The sequence below is a fragment of the Salmo salar genome, chromosome ssa15 (assembly GCF_905237065.1).
Source record: "Salmo salar chromosome ssa15, Ssal_v3.1, whole genome shotgun sequence".
Lineage (NCBI taxonomy): Eukaryota > Metazoa > Chordata > Actinopteri > Salmoniformes > Salmonidae > Salmo > Salmo salar.
The window spans coordinates 80,673,334-80,699,514 of record NC_059456.1 but is presented as its reverse complement, the minus strand read 5'-3'; the positions used below and the strand labels follow the sequence as shown (position 1 = coordinate 80,699,514).

Sequence of the window (26,181 nt, the reverse complement as noted above, 5' to 3'; positions counted from 1 at the left end):
CTTTTCCCCCAGCATTGTCCCAGCCATATCTGCGGCAGCAGGAAGAATTAAGTACTCCACAATAGTATGGGGCTTGCCTGTCCTAGCCACTCGGTAGCTCACCATCTAATATGCTTCTAGACCCTTCTTATTAATGGTATCTGTTGCTTTTATAAATGTCTTACTACTCGAGAGTCGTCTTTATTCTCGCTCAAAACACTCCCATGGCTTATTTTTCAAATTGTCATGTTTCGTTTCCTGCGAGAGAGTAACAGTTAATGTGATTGGATGTTAATTATTTGACTAGGCTACCTGTATTTGACATTGTGTTGTTATTTCGTGAACACTAGATGGTTTAATTTTATTTTTGGCAGTGAAACAAGGCTACTCAGGCGAGAAAAAAACCTCACCCAAATTTATAGCCCCATTGGAAAACATGAATGTACTGTTTGAAAATGTGAAGAAAAAAAATACAAAATAAAAATAAAAATATATTTTTTAAATCACATTTTTTTTGGCGTACCTTTGACAGCATTGGAAGCTCTACACTTGCTTGTTTTGTCACATAAACTGAAATTAATAGAATTCCTAAGTGATTTCTGCATAGTTCATCTTTAAGTGGAAGTTAGGATTCACCCCAGAGTAAGAAGTAGGATAATCAGGAAGGAAACATACGGGATGACAAACTCCTGAACATTGCTGATGAGCTGTTTCCCCACCATGATGATGAAGAGCTGCTCAGCCAGTTCAATGAGACAACCCCCTGGACCACACTGAAACACACACACACACACACACACACACACACACACACACACACACACACACACACACACACACACACACACACACACACACACACACACACACACACACACACACACACACACACACAGAGAGAAATGCATAACATCAATATACTGGTACACACTTACATCTGTTAAAATGAAAATGTCTGTATGAGAACATGGCTCTTTGTATGCAAAATGGGTTGTAATTTCTGAAAACTTACATCTTCATTTCTCATGCCAAGCAAGGTACCATAGTGTCCAGGATAACCCACAAACCTGCCAATAGAATAGGGTTTTCAAACCAGCCAGATAGATACCTGTTGCATCATCTAACAATAAACACTACCTTCCATTCTCACCTTCCCTTGAAGAATGCCACATAGAAGGGAGAGGAGTAGAAGTTGACAAACTGGAATACAAACACCTTGAAGGTAAATGCATCTTCGTACTGGGTCTGTGTTCTGTGCATCTCTGTCCAAACATCCCAAAACAATCAAATCAAACAATAAAAAACTCTTTAAACAAATATGAATCCATGAAAGTAAGAGAAATCTTTGAGGGTAATATTATGCATTAAATGTACTTTACAGGTATCCAAATGCATATGCTGTACTGTAATGACACCACCACTTTCAATATACTACTTGGTGCTTAAATGGTCTTCACACTTATCTGATAGACAATGTTTTTTCTTTTAGGCCACTGTGATTGATGTAGACGCTTAATCTAAGTCCAAGGAAGTGGATTTCCCTGTGGGTAGATGTATTAGGTGGAAGTGTATTGGCTGAGGCAGAGGTGTCTGAGGGTCGTGTTCTTACCCCATTTAGTGAGCTGCAGTGCCAACGCAGTATAGACCTGCCCCATCAGCAGAATCAGGGCCAGATTCACCATACTGCTGGAGATATTAGCAATGTTCCCTGCCTGAGGGAACAAACACACACACACACACACACACAGAGAAAACCTAAGCTAATGTATCCAAGATAATGTATCAATCCAAGCTAATGTACAGCATCTGCTAGCATTAGCTACATGCAGGATGTCAGCCATTATCAGGTGTTTTGAAGGGTATTCTGATCCAGTGTCAGCAGCTTTATTTATCAGAGCAGAGTGTATTGTACTGTACCTGAGTGCGCAGCACAAAACTGCCTGTGCGGTACATCATCACACTCACTATCCCACGGTACATAATCACTGACACCAGGAAAATCATAACCACACACAGCTGGGGACAGGGGTAGAAAGAACAAAGAGGAGTGAGAAGAATGGGACAATTATTAGTCCAACTACACCTTATTTACACACTTGTGTCTCAAATGCAGTACACTAAAATGGCATCCTTTCCTGGCCTTTTCCTCATCAGTAGGGTATGACGTTTTGACAACGCGTTTAGTCATTGAAGCGCTTTGAGATTCTTTGAAAAGCTCTAAGTTGAAATAATAATAATTGTCATGTCAGTGACAGATCTGGGACCTGGCTACCCCTGACGTACTCCGCCACGAAAAAAAAACATAGAACAAAGGACACGAAGAGAGTAAAACTCAGTGTCTTACCATGATGATGATGACCATAGAGCCAGTGAGCATGCGGGACAGCCGTGCCTTCTCTGGGAAGTAGGGCTCTTTCACTCCCGTTACTGGGTTGTACTCTATAGAAGGAGCCATGGCTGCAAACTCAGGCCGCGGACGCTCCTAGATACACACACACGCACCAATGGGGGACATATGTTCAGTGGTGTAAAGTACTTAAGTAAAAATACTTTAAAGTACTTAAGTAGTTTTTTGAGGTGTCTATACTTTACCATTTATATTTTTGCCAACTTTGACTTTTACTCCACTACATTCCAAAAGAAAATAATGTACTTTTTACTCCATACATTTTCCCTGACACACAAAAGTACTCGTTACATTTAGAATGCTTAGCAGGACTGGTAAATGGTCCAATTCACGCACTTGTCAAGACAACATCCCTGGTCATCCCTACTATCTCTGATCTGGTGGACTCACTAAACTCAAATGTTTCATTTGTAAATCATGTCGGAGTGTGCCCCTGGCTCTCCGTAAAAAAAGAAAAAAAAAAGAAAATCATGCCGTTTATATAAGTAATGTGAAATGATTTATACTTTTGGTTCCTAAGTATATTTTAGCAATTACATTTACTTTTGATACTTAAGTAAATTTAAAAACAAATACTTTTAGACTTTGACTGATGTCATCGCCGTGTGTTTAGGTGGCAGGGAAGTGAGGCGCAGGAGAAACCAACTTGGTATCACTGGAGTTATTTTAATTAAATAATAAACAAACAACGAACTCCAAAACCAAAATGTACTACACTACTACAAAATACACGACACAAAATAACATACAAACAATCTCGGACAAGGACATGGGGGGGAAACAGAGGGTTAAATACACAACCGGTAATGAATGGGATTGGAACCAGGTGTGTGTGAAGACAAGACAAAACCAATGGATAATGAAAAATGGATCAGTGATGGCTAGAAGACCGGTGATGTCGACCGCCGAGCACCACTTGAACAAGGAGGGGCATCGACTTCGGCAGAAGTCGTGACAGTACCCCCCCCCCGACGCGCGGCTCCAGCAGCGAGTCGACACCGGCCTCGGGGACGACCCGGAGGACGAGGTGCAGGGCTATCCGGATGGAGACGATGGAACTCTCGCAGCAGGGAAGGATCTAACACATCCTCCACCAGAACCCAGCATCTCTCCTCCGGACCATACCCCTCCCAGTCCACGAGGTACTGAAGACCCCTCGCCCGACATCTCGAATCCAGGATGGATCGAACGGAGTACGCCGGGGCCCCCTCAATGTCCAGAGGGGGCGGAGGAACCTCCCGCACCTCAGCCTCCTGGAGCGGACCAGCCACCACCGGGCTGAGGAGAGAGACATGGAACGAGGGGTTAATGCGGTAATTGGGGGGGAGGCTTTAACCTATAACATACCTCGTTCACTCTCCTCAGGACTTTAAATGGCCCCACAAACCGCGGACTCAGCTTCCGGCAGGGCAGGCGGAAGGGCAGGTTTCTAGTCGAGAGCCAGACCCTGTCCTCCAGTGCAAACACCGGGGCCTCACTGCGGTGACGGTCTGCGCCAACTTTCTGGCGTCGTACGGCGCGCTGAAGGTGGACGTGAGCGGCGCCCCAGGTCTCCTCCGCTCGCCGGAACCAGTGGTCCACCACAGGAGCCTCGGTCTGACTCTGATGCCAAGGGGCCAGAACCGGCTGATAGCCCAACACGCACTGAAAGGGAGAGAGGTTAGTGGAGGAGTGGCGGAGCGAGTTCTGAGCCATCGCTGCCCAAGGCACGAACGCCGCCCACACCCCCGGCCAGTCCTGGCAATAAGACCTCAGAAACCTACCCACATCCTGGTTCACTCTCTCCACCTGCCCGTTACTCTCAGGGTGAAAACCCGAGGTAAGGCTGACCGAGACCCCCAGAGGTTCCATGAACGCCTTCCAGACCCTTGACGTGAACTGGGGACCCCGATCAGACACTATACAGACACTACTTAACCTGTTATGGCTAGGGGGCAGTATTTTCACGGCTGGATAAAAAACATACCCGATTTAATCTGGTTACCACTCCTACCCAGTAACTAGAATATGCATATACTTATTACATATGGATAGAAAACACTCCAAAGTTTCTAAAACTGTTTGAATGGTGTCTGTGAGTATAACAGAACTCATTTGGCAGGCAAAAACCTGACAAGGTTTCAGGCAGGAAGTGGCCTGTCTGACAAGGTGTCGTTCTTCTTGTCTCTGTTTATTGAAGAGTGAGGATCTTAGCTGTCCCGTGACACTTCCTACGGCTGCCATAGGGTCTCAGAAGGCGGTAAAAAGCTGAATCGTGGCTTTGCAGGCTCTGGCTGAGATAAAGTAGCGCGTTTGGGTAGTGGCTGGTTACAGTACTGTGAGACTCAGGCTCGTGCCCGCGTCGACCGAAAGCTTTGTTTACTTTCCTCAGTTTAGCTAAAAGGAGATTCCCGGTCGGAATATTATCGCTTTTTTACGAGAAAAATGGCATAAAAATGGATTTTAAACAGCGGTTGACATGCTTCGAAGTACGGTAATGGAATATTTCGATTTTTTTTGTCACGAATTGCGCCATGCGCGCGACCCTGATTTACCATTTCAGATAGTGTCTGGGACGCACGAACAAAACGCCGCTATTCGGATATAACGATGGATTATTTTGGACCAAACCAACATTTGTTATTGAAGTAGCAGTCCTGGGAGTGCATTCTGACGAAGACAACAAAAAGTAATGAAACTTTTATAATAGTAAAGCTGATATTGGTGAGTGCTAAACTTGCCGGGTGTCTAAATAGCTAGCCCGTGATGCCTGGGCTATGTACTTAGAATATTGCAAAATGTGCTTTCACCAAAAAGCTATTTTAAAATCGGACATATCGAGTGCATAGAGGAGGTCTGTATCTATAATTCTTAAAATAATTGTTATACTTTTTGTGAACGTTTATCGTGAGTAATTTAGTAAAATGTTAGCGAATTCCCCGGAAGTTTGCGGGGGGTATGCTAGTTCTGAACGTCACATGCTAATGTAAAAAGCTGGTTTTTGATATAAATATGAACTTGATTGAACAAAACATGCATGTATTGTATAACATAATGTCCTAGGGTTGTCATCTGATGAAGATCATCAAAGGTTAGTGTTGCATTTAGCTGTCTTCTGGGTTTTTGTGACATTATATGCTAGCTTGAAAAATGGGTGTCTGATTATTTCTGGCTTGGTACTCTGCTGACATAATCTAATGTTTTGCTTTCGTTGTAAAGCCTTTTTGAAATCGGACAGTGTGGTTAGATAAAGGAGAGTCTTATCTTTAAAATGCTGTGAAATAGTCATATGTTTGAAAAATGGACGTTTTTGTATTTTAGAGGAGTTTGTATTTCGCGCCACGCCCATCATTGGATATTGGAGCAGGTGTTCCGCTAGCGGAACGTCTAGATGTAAGAGGTTAAGGCACCCTGTAGTGCCAAAAGACGTGTGTAAACAGAGCCTCAGCAGTTTGTAGGGCCGTAGGGAGACCGGGCAAATGGAGGAGACGACAGGACTTAGAAAAGCGATCCACAACGACCAGGATCGTGGTGTTACCTTGTGAAGGTGGAAGATCTGTTATAAAATCCACTGACAAGTGCGACCACGGCCGTTGTGGAACGTGTAAGGGTTGTAACTTACCTCTGGGTAGGTGTCTAGGAGCCTTGCACTGGGCGCACACTGAGCAGGAGGAAACATAAACCCTCACGTCTTTAGCTAAGGTGGGCCACCAGTACCTCCCACTAAGACAGCGCATCGTCCGACCAATCCCAGGATGACCAGAGGAGGGTAACGTGTGAGCCCAGTAGATCAATCGGTCGCGGACAGCAGACGGAACATACAGACGCCCAGCTGGACACTGAGGGGGAACGGGCTCTGTACGTGACGCCTGCTCAATGTCTACGTCCAGCTCCCATACTACCGGTGCCACCAAACAAGAGGCTGGGATGATGGGAGTGGGATCCATGGACCGCTCCTCTGTGTCATACAGCCGGGACAGTGAGTCTGCCTTAACGTTCTGGGAACCTGGTCTGTAAGAGAGGGTAAACACAAAACGGGTGAAAAACATGGCCCACCTTGCCTGGCGAGGATTCAGTCTCCTCGCTGCCCGGATGTACTCCAGATTGCGGTGGTCAGTCCAGATGAGAAAAGGGTGTTTAGCCCCCTCAAGCCAATGTCTCCACGCCTTGAAAGCTTTGACGATAGCCAACAGCTCCCGGTCCCCCACATCATAGTTTCGCTCTGCCGGGCTGAGCCTCTTAGAAAAGAAGCCACAGGGGCGGAGCTTAGGTGGCGTACCCGAATGCTGAGAGAGCACAGCTCCTATCCCAGCCTCAGACGCGTCCACCTCCACTATGAATTGCAAAGACGGATCCGGATGAGCCAACACAGGAACCGAGGTAAACAGAGCCTTCAGTTTCCTAAACGCCCTATCCGCCCCAGCTGACCACTGCAAGCGCACCGGACCCCCCTTCAGCAGTGAGGTAATGGGAGCAGCTACCTGACCAAAACCCCGGATAAACCTCCGGTAGTAATTGGCAAACTCAAAAAATCGCTGCACCTCCTTCACCGTGGTGGGAGTCGGCCAATGCGGTCACTCTCCATCTCCACTCCTGACGTGGATAGGCGATATCCTAAGAAGAAGACGGACTGTTGAAAGAACAGGCATTTCTCAGCCTTGACATACAGGTCATGCTCCAACAGGCGACCAAGCACTTTGCGCACCAGGGACACATGCTCGGCGCATGTAGTGGAGTAAATCAGAATGTCATCGATATACACCACTACACCCTGCCCATGCAGGTCCCTGAAAATCTCGTCTACAAAAGATTGGAAGACTGATGGAGCATTCTTCAACCCGTACGGCATGACGAGGTACTCATAATGCCCTGAGGTGGTACTAAATGCTGTCTTCCACTCGTCTCCATCTCGGATACGCACCAGGTTGTACGCACTCCTGAGATCCAGTTTAGTGAAGAAGCAAGCCCCGTGCATTAACTCAATCGCCGGGGCGATCAGAGGTAGCGGGTAACTGTAACCCACCGTGATTTTATTGAGACCTCGATAATCAATGCACGGGCGCAGACCTCCATCCTTCTTCTTCACAAAAAAGAAACTCAAGGAGACGGGTGAAATGGAAGGCCGAATGTACCCCTGACGCAGGGATTCGGAGACATATGTCTCCATAGCCTCCGTCTCCGCTTGCGACAGGGGATACACGTGACTCCTGGGAAGTGCAGCGTCTACCATGAGATTTATTGCACAATCCCCCTGTCGATGGGGTGGTAATTGAGTCGCCTTCTTTTTACAGAAGGCGAAAGCCAAATCGGCATATTCTGGGGGAATGCGCACGGTAGAGACCTGGTCTGGATTTTCCACCGTAGTAGCACCAACAGAAACCCCTACACACCTACCTGAGCACTCTCGCGACCACCCCGTGAGAGCCCTCTGTGGCCAAGAAAAAGTGGGGTTATGACAAATTAACCAAGGCAGACCCAGCACCACGGGATACGCAGGAGTGTCCATAAGGAAAATACTAATTTTTTCCTTGTGACCCCCCTGCGTCACCATACTCAAGGAGCTGTGGCTTCCCTGATGAACCCTGACCCTAATGGTCAACTATCTAAGGTGTGAACGGGGAAAGGCACATCCACGGGTACAATGGGGATCCCTAAACTATGAGCAAAAGCTTGATCAATGAAGTTCCCAGCCGCGCCTGAATCTACTACCGCCTTATGCTGGGAACGCGGGGGAAAAAATCAATAAAAGTAACAGACAAACATAAGTGCAACAGAGGGCTCTGGATGAGAATGGTGCCTACTCACCTGGGGTGGCGCCAGAGCACCCTGCCTGTTACCTCAATTCCCAGAGGAACCTACCCGATACCGACCAGCAGTGTGACCTCTGTGGCCACAGATGGTGCGGGAACCTCCTCCGGTCTCCCTGTGCACCCCCTCTCCCCATTTCCTGGGTATAGGAGAGGGAGTGCGGGAGGATAGAACCACCAGACCCCGATCTGGACGTCCGCGAGCAGCCAGCAGGTTGTCCAGCCGGATGGACAGATCCACCAGCTGGTCAAAAGTGAGGGTGGTGTCTCTGCAGGCCAGCTCCCGACGGACGTCCTCACACAGACTGCAGCGGTAATGGTCGATCAGGGCCCTGTGATTCCATCCCGCACCGGCTGCCAGGGTCCTGAACTCCAGGGCAAAATCCTGGACAATCCTCGTCTCCTGCCTCAGATGGTAGAGGCTCTCACCCACCGCTCTGCCCTCGGGTGGATGGTCAAAGACTGCCCAAAAACGGTGGATGAACTCCTCATAATGGTCCAACGCCGCATCTCCTCCTTCACACACAGCGCTGGCCCACTCCAGGGCTCTCCCGGTGAGGCATGAGACGAGGGCGAAACTCTTCTCACGGTCAGATGGAACTGGGTGGACCGTGGCCAGGAAAAGGTCTAATCTGAGTAGGAAACCCTGGCAGGTGGCAGCACTTCCGTTGTACCCCTGAGGCATGGATAGACGGATGCCACCGGGATCAGGTTGAGAAGGGGCGCTCAGGATAGAACCCGGTTGGGCTGGTGGAGGCGCTGGGAAAACTCCCTGTCTCTCCCAGCGGTCCATATTCTGGACAACGCGATCCATGGCTGTGCATAGATGGTGAAGCTTCTCCACGTTCTCCTGGATGCACTCCTCCACCCTTATGTCTGGGGTACCCTCTCCTGCTGACTTCATATCTACGGTCCGAGATTCTGTCATCGCCGTGTGTGTAGGTGGCAGGGAAGTCAGGCACAGGAGAAACCAACTTGGTGTCACTGGAGTTGTTTTAATAAAACAAACAACGAACTCCAAAACCAAAATGTACATAAAATAACATGGGCAACAATGCCCGTAGCTCACTACTACAACATACACGACACAAAATAACATACAAACAATCTCAGACATGGACATGAGGGGAAACAGAGGGTTAAATACACAACAGGTAATGAATGGGATTGGAACCAGGTGTGTGTGAAAACAAGACAAAACCAATGGATAATGAAAAATGGATCAGTGATGGCTAGAAGAATGGTGACGTCGACTGCCGAGCACCACTCGAACAAGGAGGGGCATCGACTTTGGCAGAAGTTGTGACAACTGAAGTACATACGGTACACTGAACAAAAATATAAACGCAACACGCAACAATTTCAAAGATTTAACTGAGTTGCAGTTCATATAAGGAAATCCGTCAATTGAAATAAATAAATTAGGCTCTAATCTATGGATTTCACATGACTGGGAATACAGATATGCATCTGCTCGTCACAGATACCTTTAAAAAAAAAAGTACGGGCGTGGATCAGAAAACCAGTAAGGAACTGGCGTGACCACCATTTCTCTCATGCTGCGCAACATCTCCTTTGCATGCAGTTGATCAGGCTGTTGATTGTGGCCTGTGGAATGTTGTCCCAGTCCTCTTCAATGGCTGTGTGAAGTTTCTGGATATTGGTGGGAACTAGAACATGCTGTCGTACTTTGTCGATCCAAGGTATCCCAAACATGCTCAATAGGTGACATGTCTGGTGAGTATGTAGGCCACGGAAGAACTGGGACATTTTCAGCTTTCAGGAATTGTGTACAGATCCTTGTGACATGGGGTCATGCATTATCTTGCTGAAACATGAGGAGACGGCGGCAGATGAATGGCACAACAATGGGCTTCAGGATCTCGTCACGGTATCTATGTGCATTCAAATTGCCATTGACAAAATGCAATTGTGTCTGTTGTCCGTAGCTTATGCCTGCCCATACCATAACCCCACCACCACCATGGGGCACTCTGTCCAAAACATCGACATCAGCAAATCGGTTACGAAGTCGGCTACAATGCTGAACTGCAGTCAGGTCAAGACCCTGGTAAGGATGACAAGCACGCATGTGAAATAAGAAATAAGCTTTTTGAGTGTATGGAACATTTCTGGGATCTTTTAATTCAGCTCATGAAACATGGGACCAACACTTTCCATGTTGCGTTTATATATTTGTTCAGTATAGTATTTTACTGGGCGACTTTCACTTTTACTTGAGTCATTTTCTATGACAATTGGATACTTTTTCCACCACTGCATATGTTAACAAAGCAGTCTCCATATCTGTGAACTATACTACAGTAAAACTGGATAAAGATGTGCCCTTGCTCAAGAACTGGGTTATTTTACAAATATGTGACAAATCATGTGAAATGAGGCTCAACTTAGATTTGTTGATTCTCTGTTTTTATAGTATGTACGGTAACACATATCACAGAATTATGAAAGAATAGAAATTTAAATGAATGAATTGGCTATTATCCAGACCTCTTCCTCCTGGAAGTCCATGCAGTCCCAGTGGTGAGCCAGGGTGGCCATCTTGCGTTTCCAGTACTCCAGGAAGGTGACAGCCCAAAAGGACATGAACACACTGAAGAAGACTGTCCCGGGGTGGTCAAACAGGTAGCCCACCTACCAACACATACACACAACATGGGCCTGTCATCTCTGGATTCATTATAGTGGGACGGCTAAGCTATCCATAATGATTGTTCATTATTGTGATAAAAGCAACACATTAGGCATAGCGGTTTGAATAGGCACATCAAACAGTCACTCACACCCCCTTGTTACTGTAAATGTACAGCATACAATACCTTAGCCATGGGGCAGATATCAGACATGTTCCAGGGCTTGCAGGTCTTACAGAGAGGACACATCAGGTAGCTGCCCCCACTATTACAGATCTCCTTGCTGTGGACAGTCAGACACACAATCACAGACACAGACTTCACTACTTTTAGTCCAGGCTGTGTCTGAAATGGCACCCTATTTCCTATATACAGATGTTGAATCTTAATTTGACCCATTTCGTCGCAGGAGGAAAATAATCCTGAAGCAGGAGGATTTTAATACCTGAAAAAATATTTGGAATCGATGCCAGGGGGCAGCTGGAAGCAGTGTTTGTGTCCAATGCAGTACCGCACCTACATTGAACCTTATGTAAGGTAGGTGCAGGCTGCAGTGCGTCTCTTGTGAATTCTTATGTGGATTATAATAAATTGACATATTTGGAGGGGGTATATGTCGTTTTCCTTACGGAAAATCATTTTTTTTAAAATCAATCATTTTATTATATGTTCAAGGCAAGCAATTGTGCCTGTGTGGTCTAGCAGTTTACCCGACACACATATGCCAGAGTTGGCATGGGTTCGAATCCGGCCCACTGCCCTTTGACTCATGGATGAATGTCTATTTTTTAAACATTAATTCTGCGTGGTTACAGGGTTAATTCCGCGTGGTTAAAAAAGGGTTAAAAAAGAAACAACACAAAAGGTTAACAGTTTAGGCATTAATTCCGAGCGGTTAAGGGTTAGGGGCGGGCTATGGTTTGGGGAAGGCTTAAAACAGTGCATTCGGAAAGTATTCACAACCCTTCCCTTTTCCCACATTTTGTTACATTACAGCCTTATTCTAAAATTGATTCAATGAAAACATATCCTCAGTAATTTACACACAATAACCCATAATGACAAAGCAAAAACAGGTTTTTATAAATGCTTGCACATTTATAAGAAATATAAAAAATAAATAACTTTGTATTTATCCTTTCTTTAAGTAGGCAAGTCAGTTAAGAACAAATTATTATTTACAATGATGGCCTGGAACAGTGGGTTAACTGCCTTGTTCAGGAGCAGAACGACGGATTTTTACCTTGTCAGCTCGGCGATTCGATCCAGCAACCTTTTGGTTACTGGCCCAACGCTCTAATCACTAGGTTACCTGCCGCCCCAATCAATACTTATTTACATAAGTATTCAGACACTTTGCTATGAGACTCGAAATTGAGCTCAAGTGCATCCTGTTTCCATTGATCATCCTTGAGATGTTTCAACAACTTCAATGGAGTCCACCTTTGGTAAATTCAATTGATTGGACATGATTTGGAAAGGCACACACCTGCTCTGACAGTGCATGTCAGAGCAAAAACCAAGCCATGAGGTCAAACGAATTGTCCGTAGAGCTCCTAGATTGTGTGGAGGCACAGATCTGGGGAAAGGTACCAAAAAATGTCTACAGCATTGAAGGTCTCCAAGAACACAGTGGCCTCCATCATTCTAGTCAGGATCAAGGGAAAGGGGGGCCTCCCGAGTGGTGCAGCAGTCTAAGGCACTGCAGTGCATAGGCATCACTACAGATCTGGGTTCGATCCCAGGCTGTGTCGCAGCCAGCCACGACCGGGAGACCAATGATGCAATGTACAATTGGCCCAGCGTTGTCCGGGTTAGGAGAGGGTTTGGCCGGCCGGGATGTCCTTGTCCCATCACGCTCTAGCGACTCCTGTGGCGGGCCGGGCGCATGCACGTTGACACGGTTGCCAGTTGTACGGTGTTTCCTCCGACACATTGGTGCGGCTGGCATTCCAGGTAAAGCAGGCAGTGTTTCAAGAAGCAGTGCGGCTTGGCAGGGTCGTGTTTCGGAGGACGCATGGCTCTTGACCGTCACCTCTCCCGAGCCCGTAAACTCACTTACTTGACAACTTTCTTCACTTGATTTGGTCCACCGCAAGCCTCCGGACCCTCTGCAATTGCGTGACACCCTCTGTACGGAGCCTAGTCTAGTTCCCGCCTGTCCTTTGTTTGGATTGATGGATATATGTCCTTATTTTAATACTTTTTGGAATTTTCGATGAGGGTTGTTGATATCAACCGCCTGTATTCAACTGAGAGAGATGCTATTAGCCTCCTTCCATGAATATGCACAGGCATCTCAAGACAACTCCAATATAAAGTGTTTTTTCTAAAAGTTGCTGGGATGTCACATATACTACTTATATCAGTACACTCGTAACAACCTAAGCACTACGAAACTTCTATTAGATCAAATAAACCTTACATAGCAAGCAAATACATCATTACATTTTTTGTTGACCAAATTTGACACTCTCATTGACCTCCATACAAAAACTTCTCTCTTGTTGAGCGAAAGAAACAAAACAACGTCACCTACTGGAGAACACAGATTTTTGGCCGAGATGGGTCTCTCGCTTCGCCTCTTCCTCTCTGGCAGTGCTCTCTGGCTCCGAGCTTCGTGAGTTCGTGTCTAGTGCTGGGCGATCTAGTGACAAACCTGAGCCTGCATTAGGCCCACACGTTAATTGCATTTATTTCAATGTTTTCAAGAAGTAAATCGAATAGTCTGTCAATTTACACATCAGAGAAGAGTGTCTCAGCTCAACAAAATCGTCTTTGAATGAGCTCAAATAGGCTCAAAGGTTCCAGTGTGATCATGCTCTCCGTAGCCGATGTGAGCAAGACCTTTAAACAGGTCAACAATCACAAGGCCGTGGGACCAGACGCATTACCAGGACGTGTACCCAGAGCATGCGCAAACCAACTGGCAAGTGTCTTCACTGATATTTTCAACCTCTCCCTGGCCGAGTCTGTAATACCTACATGTTTCAAGCAGACCACCATAGTCCCTGTGCCCAATAAAGTGAAGGTAACCTGCCTAAATGACTACTGCCCCGTAGCACTCACGTCGGTAGCCATGAAGTGCTTTGAAAGGCTGGTCATGGCTCACATCAACACCATCACACTGCCTTGTCCCCCTCAGGAGACTGAAAAGATTTGGCTTGGGTCCCCAGATCCTCAAAACTTTCTACAGCTGCACCATCGAGAGAATCCTGACTGTTTGCATCACCGCCTGGTACGGCAACTGCTCGACATCCGACCGTAAGGCGCTACAGAGGGTAGTGCGTACAGCTTAGTACATCACTGGGGCCAAGCTTCCTGCCATCCAGGACCTATATACTAGGCAGTGTCAGAGAAAGGCCCAAAAATTGTCAAAGAGCCCAGTAACCCAAGTCATAGAATGTTCTCTCTGCTACCACACGGCAAGCGGTACCGGAGCGCCAAGTCTAGGTCCAAAAGACTCCTTAACATTTTCTACCCCCAAGCCATAAGACTGCTGAACAACTAATCAAATGGGCACCTGGACTATTTGCATTGACCCCCCCTCGGTACCGGTACCCCATGTATATGGGTCTCTTTATTGTGTTACTTTTTTTATTTTTTACTTTAGTTTATTTAGTAAATATTTTTCATTGTTGGTTGAGGGCTTGTAAGTAAGCATTTCACGTTAAGGTCTACTCCTGTTGTATTCGGCGCATGTGACAAATAAAGTTTGATTTGATTAACATCACAGCTTTATGAAATAAAATATTAAAGCCACACAATACAGCCTTTTAATCCACACCAAAGACCATAACTAAATGAACAAATGATACATAGCCTAATTATAAAACATGGGCGAGCATCCACACCGGAGGAAATTTTATCGTTCTGTATCTGTCAATCAACTGATGTCCAAAATCAGCTCATCAACTCAGCCAGGGAAACACAAACAGTAGCCTATTATTGGTTTTCCCATCTTTTAGTATGTGACAATGATAGGCTAACGGTGTCACAGTATTCTCCTTCGTCTGAAGATATCTCAAAATCACTGTCAGAAAAAGTGGACCAATACGCAGCGGATTGCGTGCTCAACATCATTTTTAATAAATTATGATGTACACGGACAAAACAATATACACGAATGAAACGGTGACAGTTTTACAGGCTATACATAAATCTAGCAGTGTAAAATAAAACAACCGACAACCCCAAGAGAAAAACACACACCTAATATATGACTAACAATCAGGAACAACGATATCCAGCTGTTCCTGATCGGGAGTCACAAGACTAACACAGAAACAGAACAACTAGAAACTACATACAACACACAACTTTTGCCACGTCCTGACCAAATACTAAACAACTACTCCCTCTGCTGGTCAGGACGTGACAGTACCCCTCCCCTAAAGGTGCAGCCCCCGGAATGCACCTTAAAAGAAAACACACAAAAAATCCCCCAATACTACAAAAAAAAGAATAATAATAATACCCCCTAAACAAAAAGGGGAGGGAAGGGAGGGTGGCTGCCGTCTTAGACGGCACCTGTGCTACACCCCCCCCTCCCCAACCCACCTATATTGGAGGCGGCTCAGGTGCGGGACGTGGACCCCGCTCCATTCTCGGCGTCGCCCACTTAGGTGGCGCCCCTGGCCGCGTCGGAGGACTGGTGGGCGACCCTGACTGCGCCCGGCTGGCGGGCAATCCCTGCTGCGCCCGGCTGGCGGGCGACTCTTGCTGCGCTCGCCTGGCTGATGACCCTGGCGGCTCCGGCCTGGCTGATGACCCTGGCGGCTCCGGCCTGGCTGATGACCCTGGCGGCTCCGGCCTGGCGGGCGGCTCTGGCGGCTCCAGACTGGCGGCTCTGGCAGCTCCAGACTGGCGGGCGGCTCTGGCGGCTCCAGACTGGCGGGCGGCTCTGGCGGCTCCAGACTGGCGGGCGGCTCTGGCGGCTCCAGACTGGCGGCTCTGGCGGCTCCAGACTGGCGGCTCTGGCGGCTCCAGACTGGCGGGCGGCTCTGGCGGCTCCAGACTGGCGGGTGGCTCTGGCGGCTCCAGACTGGCGAGGCTGGGCTGACGCACTAGAAGCCTGATGCGTGGGGCTGGTACTGGACGTGCCAGCCTGGAGACACGCACCTCAAGGCTAGTGCGTGTAGCGGGAAACACTGGACCGTAGAGGCGCACTGGCGGTCTCGAGCGCAGGGCTGGCAGCTCCAGACTGGCGGGCGGCTCTGGCAGATCCAGACTGGCGGGCGGCTCTGGCGGCTCCAGACTGGTGAGGCTGGGCTGACGCACTAGAAGCCTGATGCGTGGGGCTGGTACTGGACGTGCCAGCCTGGAGACACGCACCTCAAGGCTAGTGCGTGTAGCGGGAAACACTGGACCGTAGAGGCGCACTGGCGGTCTCGAGCGCAGGACTGGCATCACCCCTACTGGCTGGATGCCCACTTTCCCCTGGCACATGCGGGGCGCTGGTACTGCGCGTACCAGCCTGAAAATACCCGGCCTCGCCACAGCACCCATCACCCCAAAGCACGGGACCTGTCCAGTATGTCTCTGCCCAAAAAGGGTACGGGGAGCTGGCCTGGGGCTCCATCAACGCTCAGCCAAACTACCCTTGTGCCCCCCCAAAAAAATTATTGGGGCTGCCTCTCGGGCTCCCTTACCAGCCGTGTTCCCCGGTCCTCACCAGATTTCCTCCGCTGCTTGGTCCTTTTAAGGTGGGTTGTTCTGTCACAGTATTCTCCTTCGTCTGAAGATATCTCAAAATCACTGTCAGAAAAAGTGGACCAATACACAGCGGATTGCGTGCTCAACATAATTTTTTATAAATTATGATGTACACGGACAAAACAATAAACACGAATGAAACGTGACAGTTTTACAGGCTATACATAAATCTAGCAGTGTAAAATAAAACAACCCACAACCCCAAGAGAAAAACACACACCTAATATATGACTCCCAATCAGGAACAACGATATCCAGCTGTTCCTGATCGGGTGTCACAAGACTAACACAGAAACAGAACAACTAGAAACTACATACAACACACAACTTCTGCCACGTCCTGACCAAATACTAAACAACTACTCCCTCTGCTGGTCAGGACGTGACAAACGGGTAGTTTATTGGAATATAATCAAATAACAAGGTGGCACTAGATTATCGCCAGCGGATGTCTCATTAAGCCATCAATAAGCGCTAAATTCACCAGCACAGTTGACCTCAATTGCAACCATTATTGGCCACCTCATTACCGCTCCCTAAAAGATGATGTTGGTGTTACCTAGTCCTGCTTGTGTAGCGGATATGAGTCGGTCATGGTCATGTGATGAGGTAGCCCTGCCTGCAAACTTCCAAACCAGTGGCTGCAGTCCAAACACTTAAAAGACACACCCTCGTCCACTTATGCCTTTGGGGGAATCCCCGTTGCCATCTTGGAGGGTGATCCAAATGAATAGCCAAGCAAGGGAAGTTCGCAACGTAAGCCCCACAGCCCTCGTTTTTAGTCGGCTTTGCGAGTGTACAATTATGTTCACTCCGGGGCCTGAAACTCCCCATAATTCAATTCGCCATGACTGTACGTCCGCTAAGAAAAGTCAGCGAAAACTTAAAAGCAACATAAGTTCGAAATGTTGCTACTACGTAAAAAGAAAATATGTTTTTGTCTTTTGGAAATTGTAGAAATAAAACATTTTTCTTCTTCAGAAGTTCCAGCTAGGCAGGCTAGCGTTAGTTAGCTCATGTATGATAGCTATCATACAGTAGGCGTATATTGATAATTAAATATTTAATATAAGTAGACATGCAATCATAATTGACTGTAGTGCATATAAAGCACCCACAAGTTACTGGCTGAAAAAACAATAATTGCGGGATGAACGAGTGACGAATTTCCGGCCAAGGGTGGTTCATTTAAAAATCATTCCAGCCTCCCTCGCCCCTTGCCCTGCAAGTGTATACTCGTCACAAGTCATGATACGTCATCAGGAGTGTCCACTTCATTTGAGGGCTGAGGGGATAGGGTGTGTCTTTTAAGTTTTTGGACCGCAACCCCAGTTTGCTTTTGGCTGAAGAGTCTAAAACCATCTAAGATGTTGATTGCTCCTGTGGGAAACCCGGGTTCATATCCCGCGTGTTACACTTGCAATAAAAGTCTTTCAAGATATGTTTTCCCTCTGGTTGGTGTTGATATCTGAACAACTTAGCCCTTTTTGAACAGACTAAAGGCGATTGACATTCATTCCGTACAATAGAAAAAACTGCCCGACACTGTATGAATGGAAACTAATGTTGGTGTAGCCTACTGTTATTATTTTATTTGTTTCCTATTTATGTTATTCAAAAGTTTCTGGTATGGTCATTTCTTATTAACATCGGGTGTAAAATATCCCTGGACTGTCCATATTTGAAATGTGTAAATCAAGTCAATGGGAGGAATTTAGTTAGTTGTGCCAGAAAGGCATTGGCCGGAATTGAACCCAAGCTGACATGGTAGGCCTATGTGTACGCACTGAAGACAGCAACCCTAACCGCTAGACCCCAGGCCACAACTGAACTCAATTTTGAAAGTTAATTCATGACGTTAGGATACACATGACACTTCTATGTTGTAGCCTAGTGGAGATCAATATTTATCTTGTGTTATTAAGCTATATAAAACAACAGTTGTTGATGTGTATGGCTGCATTTCAGGTAAAAAAGTAATAGGACCTAAGCATATTTGAGCGAGAGCGAATACTATTTTGATAGCAAGCCCTGATCCCAATGACTCGACCTCCCCCGCATTGAGAGAAAGAGAAATGCAAATGTACATAAAAACAAGGCTCATTTCAATTTTCTGATGCAGCAGGAAAATTCTCTGCATCAAAATAGTGATCAAGTTAAGATCCGACATCTGTAGGGCACTACTTTATTATTAAGTAGTGCACTATAGTGGGTAGAGTGCAATTTCAGACACAACCCCAGTCTGCATTTGCATGTAATGCAAAGATTATTATCCCTTGATTTCCTGCTTCACAATACATTACCCGAGACTAAAGCTCTCTGGCTTTTATACAGTACAGTGATTGATAGCACTAATCCACAATGAACAGAAGAATGTACACTAATGCCCTTGGGCCTGTAAGAGGCTCAATGCTATTCTTCCTTCTCTCTATTATTTCATCTTTAGTCTCACTTTCTCCATGTTCACTCTTTGTGTAAATCTTCTGTGATTCATCACCAAGCCATCAAACACTGATACCTGAGGAAGCAATTATCAGCATCTTGCCATGGAAACAGGTTTGAGATGGAAAACACTGACCATAATTTTTTTCTCCCCCTAACACACACACATAGACACAAACACGGACACACATGCGAGTGTACGCAAGCACACACACGTCTTACTATACTTGTGAGGACTTTTTGGGGACCAACAATTGATTCCCATTCCAAATTCTATTTTCCTTAACCCAGAATTTAACCCTAACCTTAACCCCTAATCCTGACCCTAACTCCTAAACCTAACTCCTAATCCTAACAGCTAAGCCTAAAATAGCCTTGTTATTTTGAATTGAGGACAGGAAAAATGTCCTCACTTCTCAGAATTTTTGTTGGTTTGCTATTCTTGTGAGGACTTCTGGTACATAGCCTTCCCTGTAGCTCAGTTGGTAGAGCATGGTGTGTGCAACGCCAGGGTTGTGGGTTCGATTCCCACGGGGGGCCAGCACAAAAAAAAAAAGAAATGTATGCATTCACTACTGTAAGTCGTTCTGGATAAGAGCGTCTGCTAAATGACTAAAATGTAAATGTAAATGTAGTAAAATGCACACACACAGCACAGTGAAGCAATGCAACAGACTAAGTGCTGCATGAGTACACTGAAGAGAACTCTTGTGGGTAATGCATTATGTCTGAGCAGCCTGCGTGACATTTGCAGAGCAGCAGACTGTGCCTTACACTAGGCCACTCTGTTGCATAAATTATACTGGTACAACATCACTTTGATCCAGCTTTTCGTCTCTATTCATAGTAAAGATGTATAATCTGACCTCTATACTGTACAGTTTTCAAACCATGAACCTTGATTACAGCCAAAGAAATGAATCTGTTAGAAAAGCATTGTAAGTGAAGGAGTTTCAGGACTCACGCAGGAGTGTTGGTCCCCATGGACATGACTCCTGACACAAAGACAAAGACCCCCACCACCGCCGCTGGGAGCAGCCAGGCTGTGTAGAACCCTACAGAGGAGGACCAGAGAGACAAAAACCTCCTCAAAAACTCTCTATGTCAAACAATACAATGGGGGTAACTCACAAAACTGTACTGTTGTGGTAAATTTACTCACAAACTGTACTGTTGTGGTAAATTGACCACATATCATAAGTGAAAAGATATTGATATCTCTTTCATCTAAGTCTTCTTAAGTATGATGCTTGCCACTAAATCTAAACATTTTCTGATGTGTGTTCAGTTTCATAACCCCCCCACCCCAAAGTATAACTATAAAAGCAGTACAGAACAAAATATTGGTACTGTATCAGATTTACAATATGAGGAATCCTGCTTACCCAGCCAGGCAAAGTAAAGGGCTATTTTCTCTCCAAAGTATTCTCTGATGTGGTCAAGTGGCTGGTACTTGTACCATTTAGACCAGCGGGCCCAATACTGGAACAAGACCTGCCTCTGGTTCAGCTCATTTGGACGCACCTCAAACTCTGGCAGCTCAAAGGGGCCCTAACAAACATACACGTACATACACACATTTAACAACGACTGGTGTACTAGGCAGATGTCTTTGTGTGTGGCGGTTAGGGCTGTCCCCGACCAAAAAAATTGTGGTTGACTGAGAAGCATCCTGATCTGTTTAAATGTATTTTTCCATATATACAATGCATTCGGAAAGTGTTCAGACCCCTTGACTTTTTCCACATTTTGTTACGTTACAGCCTTATTCTAAAGTGGATTAAACATATACATCTACACACAATACCCCATAATAACAAAGAGAAAAAAGGTTTTATTTTTATTTTGGCAAATGTATTTAAAATAAAAAACAGAAATACCTTATTTACATAGGTATTCAGACCCTTTGCTATGAGACACGCAATTGAGCTCAGGTGCATCCTGTTTTCATTGATCATCATTGAGATGTTTCAACAACTTGATTGGAGTTCACCTGTGGTAAATTCAATTGATTGGACATGATTTGGAAAGGCGCACACCTGTCTATATAAGGTCCCACAGTTGACAATGCATGTCAGAGCAAAAAACAAGCCATGAGGTCAAAGGAATTGTCCGTAGCTCTCTGAGAGAGGATTGTGTTCTCTGGTTTAATGAAACCAAGATGTAACTTTTTTTTATTATAAAAATTCATTCTTTTCAAGGCATCATTGTAAAAACAAATGATAAATGCTACTGGCAAGATACCAAGTCAATCGTATGAACCTGAACAAGCGTCACATCTGGAGGAGACCTGGCACCATCCCTACGGTGAAGCATGGTGGTGGTAGCATCATTCTGTGGGGAAGTTTTTCAGCGGCAGGGACTGGGAGACTAGTCATGATCGAGGGAAAGATGAACGGAGCAAAGTGCAGAGAGATCCCTGATGGAATCCTGCTCCAGAGCGCTCAGGCCCAGGCTGGGGAGAAGGTTCACCTTCCAACAGGACAGCGTTCCTAAGCACACAGCCAAGACTACGCAGGAGTGGCTTTGGGACTTGAAGGCCGGACTTGAATCCGATCAAACATCTCTGGAGAGACCTGAAAATAGCTGTGCAGCGACGCTCCTCATCCAACCTGACAGAGCTTGAGAGGATCTGCAGAGAATGGGAGAACCTCTCCAAATACCGGTGTGCCAAGCTTGTAGCATTATACCCAAGAAGACTCGAGGCTGTAATCGCTGCCAAAGGTGCTTCAACAAAGTACTGTGTAAAGGGTCTGAATACTTATGTAAATGCCATATTTCAGTTCTTTATTTTTAATACACTTGCAAAAATGTCTAAACTTGCTTTTGCTTTGTCATTATGAGATATTGTGTTTAGATTGATGGGGGGAAAATAATTTAATCAATTTTAGAATAAGACTAACGTAACAACGTGTGGAAAAAGTCAAGGGGTCTGAATACTGTCCGAATGCACTGTATACAGACACACCCTATGTGTTAGTATAAAATCAACTATATATGCACCGAACTTGTCTGATGCTTTAAGTACACTGTTTCATTAAATAATTAAGACACACAAATGACTCAAGAAAGAGCCCGATGGTCACACTGTGTTAAAAAAAAAAATCCAGCGAGTGCCTGTGTGACTGGCCCACGTTGTCTTGATCTCCTCCCTACTGCAGCGAAAAGGCACCACAGCACAGCAAGTGTTTATTGCGCTGTCCGTGCTGGAGCTGCAACATAATTTCAGCCATTTAGTTACTTACTTGTTTCTGACTGAAAAGTTCTGTTACCGAAATCCCTAATTTATTTAGGAAAAACATTCCCTATTCCCTCAACCCTTGCACTCTGAGTGAAATTGCTCGATCCGACATTTTGCCATTGCATGAGGCTTGGTGCTCACAGAATCAGTAGGCTATTTAACAAACACAGAAGGCAACAGAAGCAAGATCTGCCTTATTTCTGTACATGTATATGGATGATTTATAAAGCCAGACACAATTTAACAGTTAGGCTATTGATTATAGACCTACTTAAGTTGGAGATTCCTCTTGTCTCAATTTTCTAAGACAATTAGGCTAAGGTTGTTTCCTCATCTCTGTTGCTGCTGCCTCCGTCATATTGTTCTCAATCCTAATATGCTGGTTAATTTTGCTACTATGCACATAGCAACATAGGGAAAGATGCCAAATCTACAGTGCACTGAAGATTGTTTCAGAACTGCGGACAACGACCGTACCCAAACGAGAGAAAGCACATTAAAATAATATTAGATTTATTAGTGTTGTACCATTATTTGTACATAATATAATCATATACATTTTCATTATCACATGTCTTAGAGTGATGGACTGTGCCATCCCCGTGGCCTCCGCAATGGATTAGTCCACTGAGACAGGCGTTAATCAGACTTGTCTTGTGCCCCATGCAAAAAAAAAGAAGAAATCTCGGTCGACCAACAGTCTATCGACCAGTCAACTAATGGTGTCAGCCCTAGCGGCGGTACATTAAGAATGTCTCTGACCTCATGCAAGGGAAACGCTGAAGTGTATGCCCCCTCGTTGAGCAGTCGAGCCACGCCCACCTCCGCTCTCTTCCTCTTGCCATACACCGTCCTCGCCAGAAGCTCATACACCTGCCATGGACAGCCAATTGGCCATATGAGAATGACAGTCTGAAGTAAAGCATTTCTGACCACATATAGGTAGGCCTATATACAGTACAGTATGTCCATCTATTCCTGGTGTACATCCATCATTATCCAACAAATGGGTAAAGACACAAAAAGTCAATGGATGCACTCACTATACGGTGTCTCTGTGTGTTAGTAAAGTAGGTGTCATGGTTCTCACAGCCGAGGAACCTGAGAAGTGACAAACAGAGCGAGGTTAAACCTGTAGTCATTTACACACGTACAGTAACAGGGTCTTTTAATAAGGTCAGCACGCAATGTGAGGATTCGCAATCAAAACCGATATCAGGAAGTTTCCGGGATGTATGGACTCACTTCTCCATCTTTGACTTGCGAAAGGCACAAGTGTAGTAGTCCAGTGGCCTGTTTGGCAAGGACTCCGCCATGACGTTGGGAATGTATAGTTTCCGAAGGATCCGGTCAGAGGTGTTGAAGTTTGGGTTTGGTTGGGCCTGCGACACAAAAACAACATTCTCCGTAACACTCCACACACCATAGTATCGGGTTTACCATATTTTGCACTACTGTATTTTGCACTGTCATAAAGTGTAGTGTTAGCACTGACCTGTAGGGGTGCTCTTAGAATGAGCTCCTCTGCGTAATACACCAACACATCCCAAGGGGCGCTCAGTTTCAGATAATGGATGGTTTTTTTCTCACTCGCTGTCTCCTCCTAGTGCCAAACATCAATCATTACAGAACATTCACAAAATTATTAATTATATGGTACAGTGTGCTGCCGCATATAAGCATTATTAGACTGACCAGAAAGACTGTCAACAGAGCATTAGCATTAAGAAGGAACGATTGTTATTGGGAAAGTAGAAACACTAGATCTAACCACTAAGTCTTGTGGAGCTAGGTGAGTTAGTAGTGTATATTATATTACCTTTTCCAGCAGTATGCCGGCATTCTGCAGGTTTTGGGTGAATTTGTCCCTCCATCGAGCCAGCTGAGCCTTTCTCCGCTCAGACCTGCTGCTCCCCTCCTCTGCCCTGGCTCTGACCTCCTCCGGACCACTGGTCTCAGATTGGCCCCTACATCTGGAGCGATGCTTTCTCGGTTTCACCTCCCATACTAGAACAAAGTCTGATTCAGGATCAGTCAGACAAAGCCACAGGTTAAAGTTTGATTGGTGGCTTGTTCTTTATACTGTCTGTTACCAGGGATCTGCCACTCTGTTCCTGGAAAGCTACTGGGTGTGCAGGCTTTTATTCCAGACCTGCACTAACACACCTGATTCAAAAGATTAAGGCCGAAAGTGAAGACCATAATTATTTCATTATTTGAAAAAAGGTGATTTTAGTGCTGCGGTGGAAACATTCAAGTCAAGCAACTTCAAGTAAAATGTAATACTGTATAGATATACAGAAAGCCTAAAAGCACCTATTTTGGTTCTTCCATCTCTAAAGTAGTTCCCCCCTAGTGGTTGTTCCGGTCGGCTACTCGGTTTATCACAGTGTATATAGATGGGGTCATCCTCATCATCTTCAGAAGAAGCCGCTGCAGCTGAAAGCTGAAAATATTTCCGTTATATAATGTATATCAATATAATGTCCATTTACATAGCAGATAAATAAATAGGACAGAAAAATGGCTGTAATGACATAGTGAAACCTAATTATTGTGTCCTCGTGTTACTATTTTATTTGTATTCTTATTTTTAAACTCTGCATTGCTGGGAAGGGCTCTTAAGCAAGCATTTCACGGTAAAGTCTACACCAGTTTTATTCGACAAATAAAATGTGACTTTGATTTGGAACGAGCTGTAGCTATTGCAATAGGCAACAGCACAAAAGCTTTATTCACAATATTGATTTTAGATTCAATCACCATAAAATAACATTCTAGTCAAAATGAAATCACTGCTTTTAGGGAAAATAATTTTTCGGATCATATTGACATCAATACAACTATGAAGAGAAAGCTTGAACTCAAATCAGCACTAACCCCCATTCGAGATGCACTGCAACATTCAACATTCTAGGTAAGTCATCATCAGAGCAGCAATAGGATGAGACCAAATCAGGGAGGGAGTGGGGGACACTTACATATCTTGGTGGGATGAAACCCCCGTTCTGCAGACTCCCATAGCTGTCTGTGGTTTGGGGTTCGCCCCGATTGCCCGTCACGTAATCCAGATCGAGCAGCACCTCCCTGTCACCTCCTGTGGCCAGGAGCAACTCTGAACCCTTCCTCAGCATGTTGAAGAAGATGAGGAGGGTCTGCGAGTGTCAGTCTGTAGTCAGTCAGTCTGCTTAGAGAACTACGGAACATAACATACATGCATAAACATACAAACTGTATGTCACATGTACCGTATATATACACTCAAACTCTGATGAAGGTATTCATGCAGTGTTGTCATGCAGGTTCATTAATTAATTGCTATCACTCAAAATTAAGAGGAAAAATGTATACATTATTCCAGCAAGAGATGGAGGAGTGGAGGGGTGAAATGACAGGATACTTCTACCTCAGTGGAGAGGGGGCTGGGAATAGGAGAGAATAACGGGTGGATCTGCAGTAATCTCTGTCTCTCTCTATCTCCTCCTCTCCACAGGGAGAGAGCCGAACAGAGTAGGATACCGTAATCCTCCCAGAAAAGAGGCAGCTGAGTTTTGCTCCATCCCTCTCAGCAGAGGGCCCCATGCCAATAAATAATCTAACACCCACTAAGCGAGAGGACCAGCATTATTTTAGGGGTGGTGATGGATGTAGGGCATATGAGAGCATATGTACTGCCCCAATCTTAATTAATACACACATTGTGTGTGTTGGTTCTCACACTGGTACACACTCATGAATAATAGGGGGTGATGGGGGGGGGGGGGTACATTTAGAATTGTATTACGTTCCCCGTTAGCTGACACGATAACGTCAACTAATCTACGTGGGCTTCAACACAGAAGGGGAGAAGCGGTCGAGGGGGAGACAGTGTCAGTGTATGTTCCACTCAAACTGGGACTCCTGCTTTTACTACAAATGAGGAAAGACAGATCCTTTGTGCTTATTAAAAAACAATGA

The 26,181-nt window shown here is 45.5% G+C and overlaps 1 protein-coding gene across 1 annotated transcript in view; it reads right to left on the bottom strand.

Moving 5' to 3' along the window:
• The window catches only part of LOC106572008 (anoctamin-7), a 41,633-nt gene extending 16,211 nt beyond the window's left edge, over window positions 1–25,422 (bottom strand). Inside the window, exons 1-17 of the mRNA XM_014145700.2 lie at window positions 25,206–25,422; window positions 24,541–24,670; window positions 24,044–24,243; window positions 23,720–23,827; window positions 23,470–23,606; window positions 23,268–23,325; window positions 22,987–23,097; window positions 20,369–20,534; window positions 19,948–20,038; window positions 11,013–11,109; window positions 10,684–10,827; window positions 2,324–2,461; window positions 1,897–1,995; window positions 1,589–1,691; window positions 1,130–1,241; window positions 992–1,046; window positions 655–752 (exon numbers count right to left, since the gene is read on the bottom strand). Of these exons, the coding sequence (XP_014001175.2) occupies window positions 655–752; window positions 992–1,046; window positions 1,130–1,241; window positions 1,589–1,691; window positions 1,897–1,995; window positions 2,324–2,461; window positions 10,684–10,827; window positions 11,013–11,109; window positions 19,948–20,038; window positions 20,369–20,534; window positions 22,987–23,097; window positions 23,268–23,325; window positions 23,470–23,606; window positions 23,720–23,827; window positions 24,044–24,243; window positions 24,541–24,670; window positions 25,206–25,358 (2,000 nt within the window). The 5' untranslated portion in view covers window positions 25,359–25,422. The remainder of the gene's footprint in view (window positions 1–654; window positions 753–991; window positions 1,047–1,129; window positions 1,242–1,588; window positions 1,692–1,896; window positions 1,996–2,323; window positions 2,462–10,683; window positions 10,828–11,012; window positions 11,110–19,947; window positions 20,039–20,368; window positions 20,535–22,986; window positions 23,098–23,267; window positions 23,326–23,469; window positions 23,607–23,719; window positions 23,828–24,043; window positions 24,244–24,540; window positions 24,671–25,205) is intronic.
• Window positions 25,423–26,181: the final 759 nt, after the last annotated feature.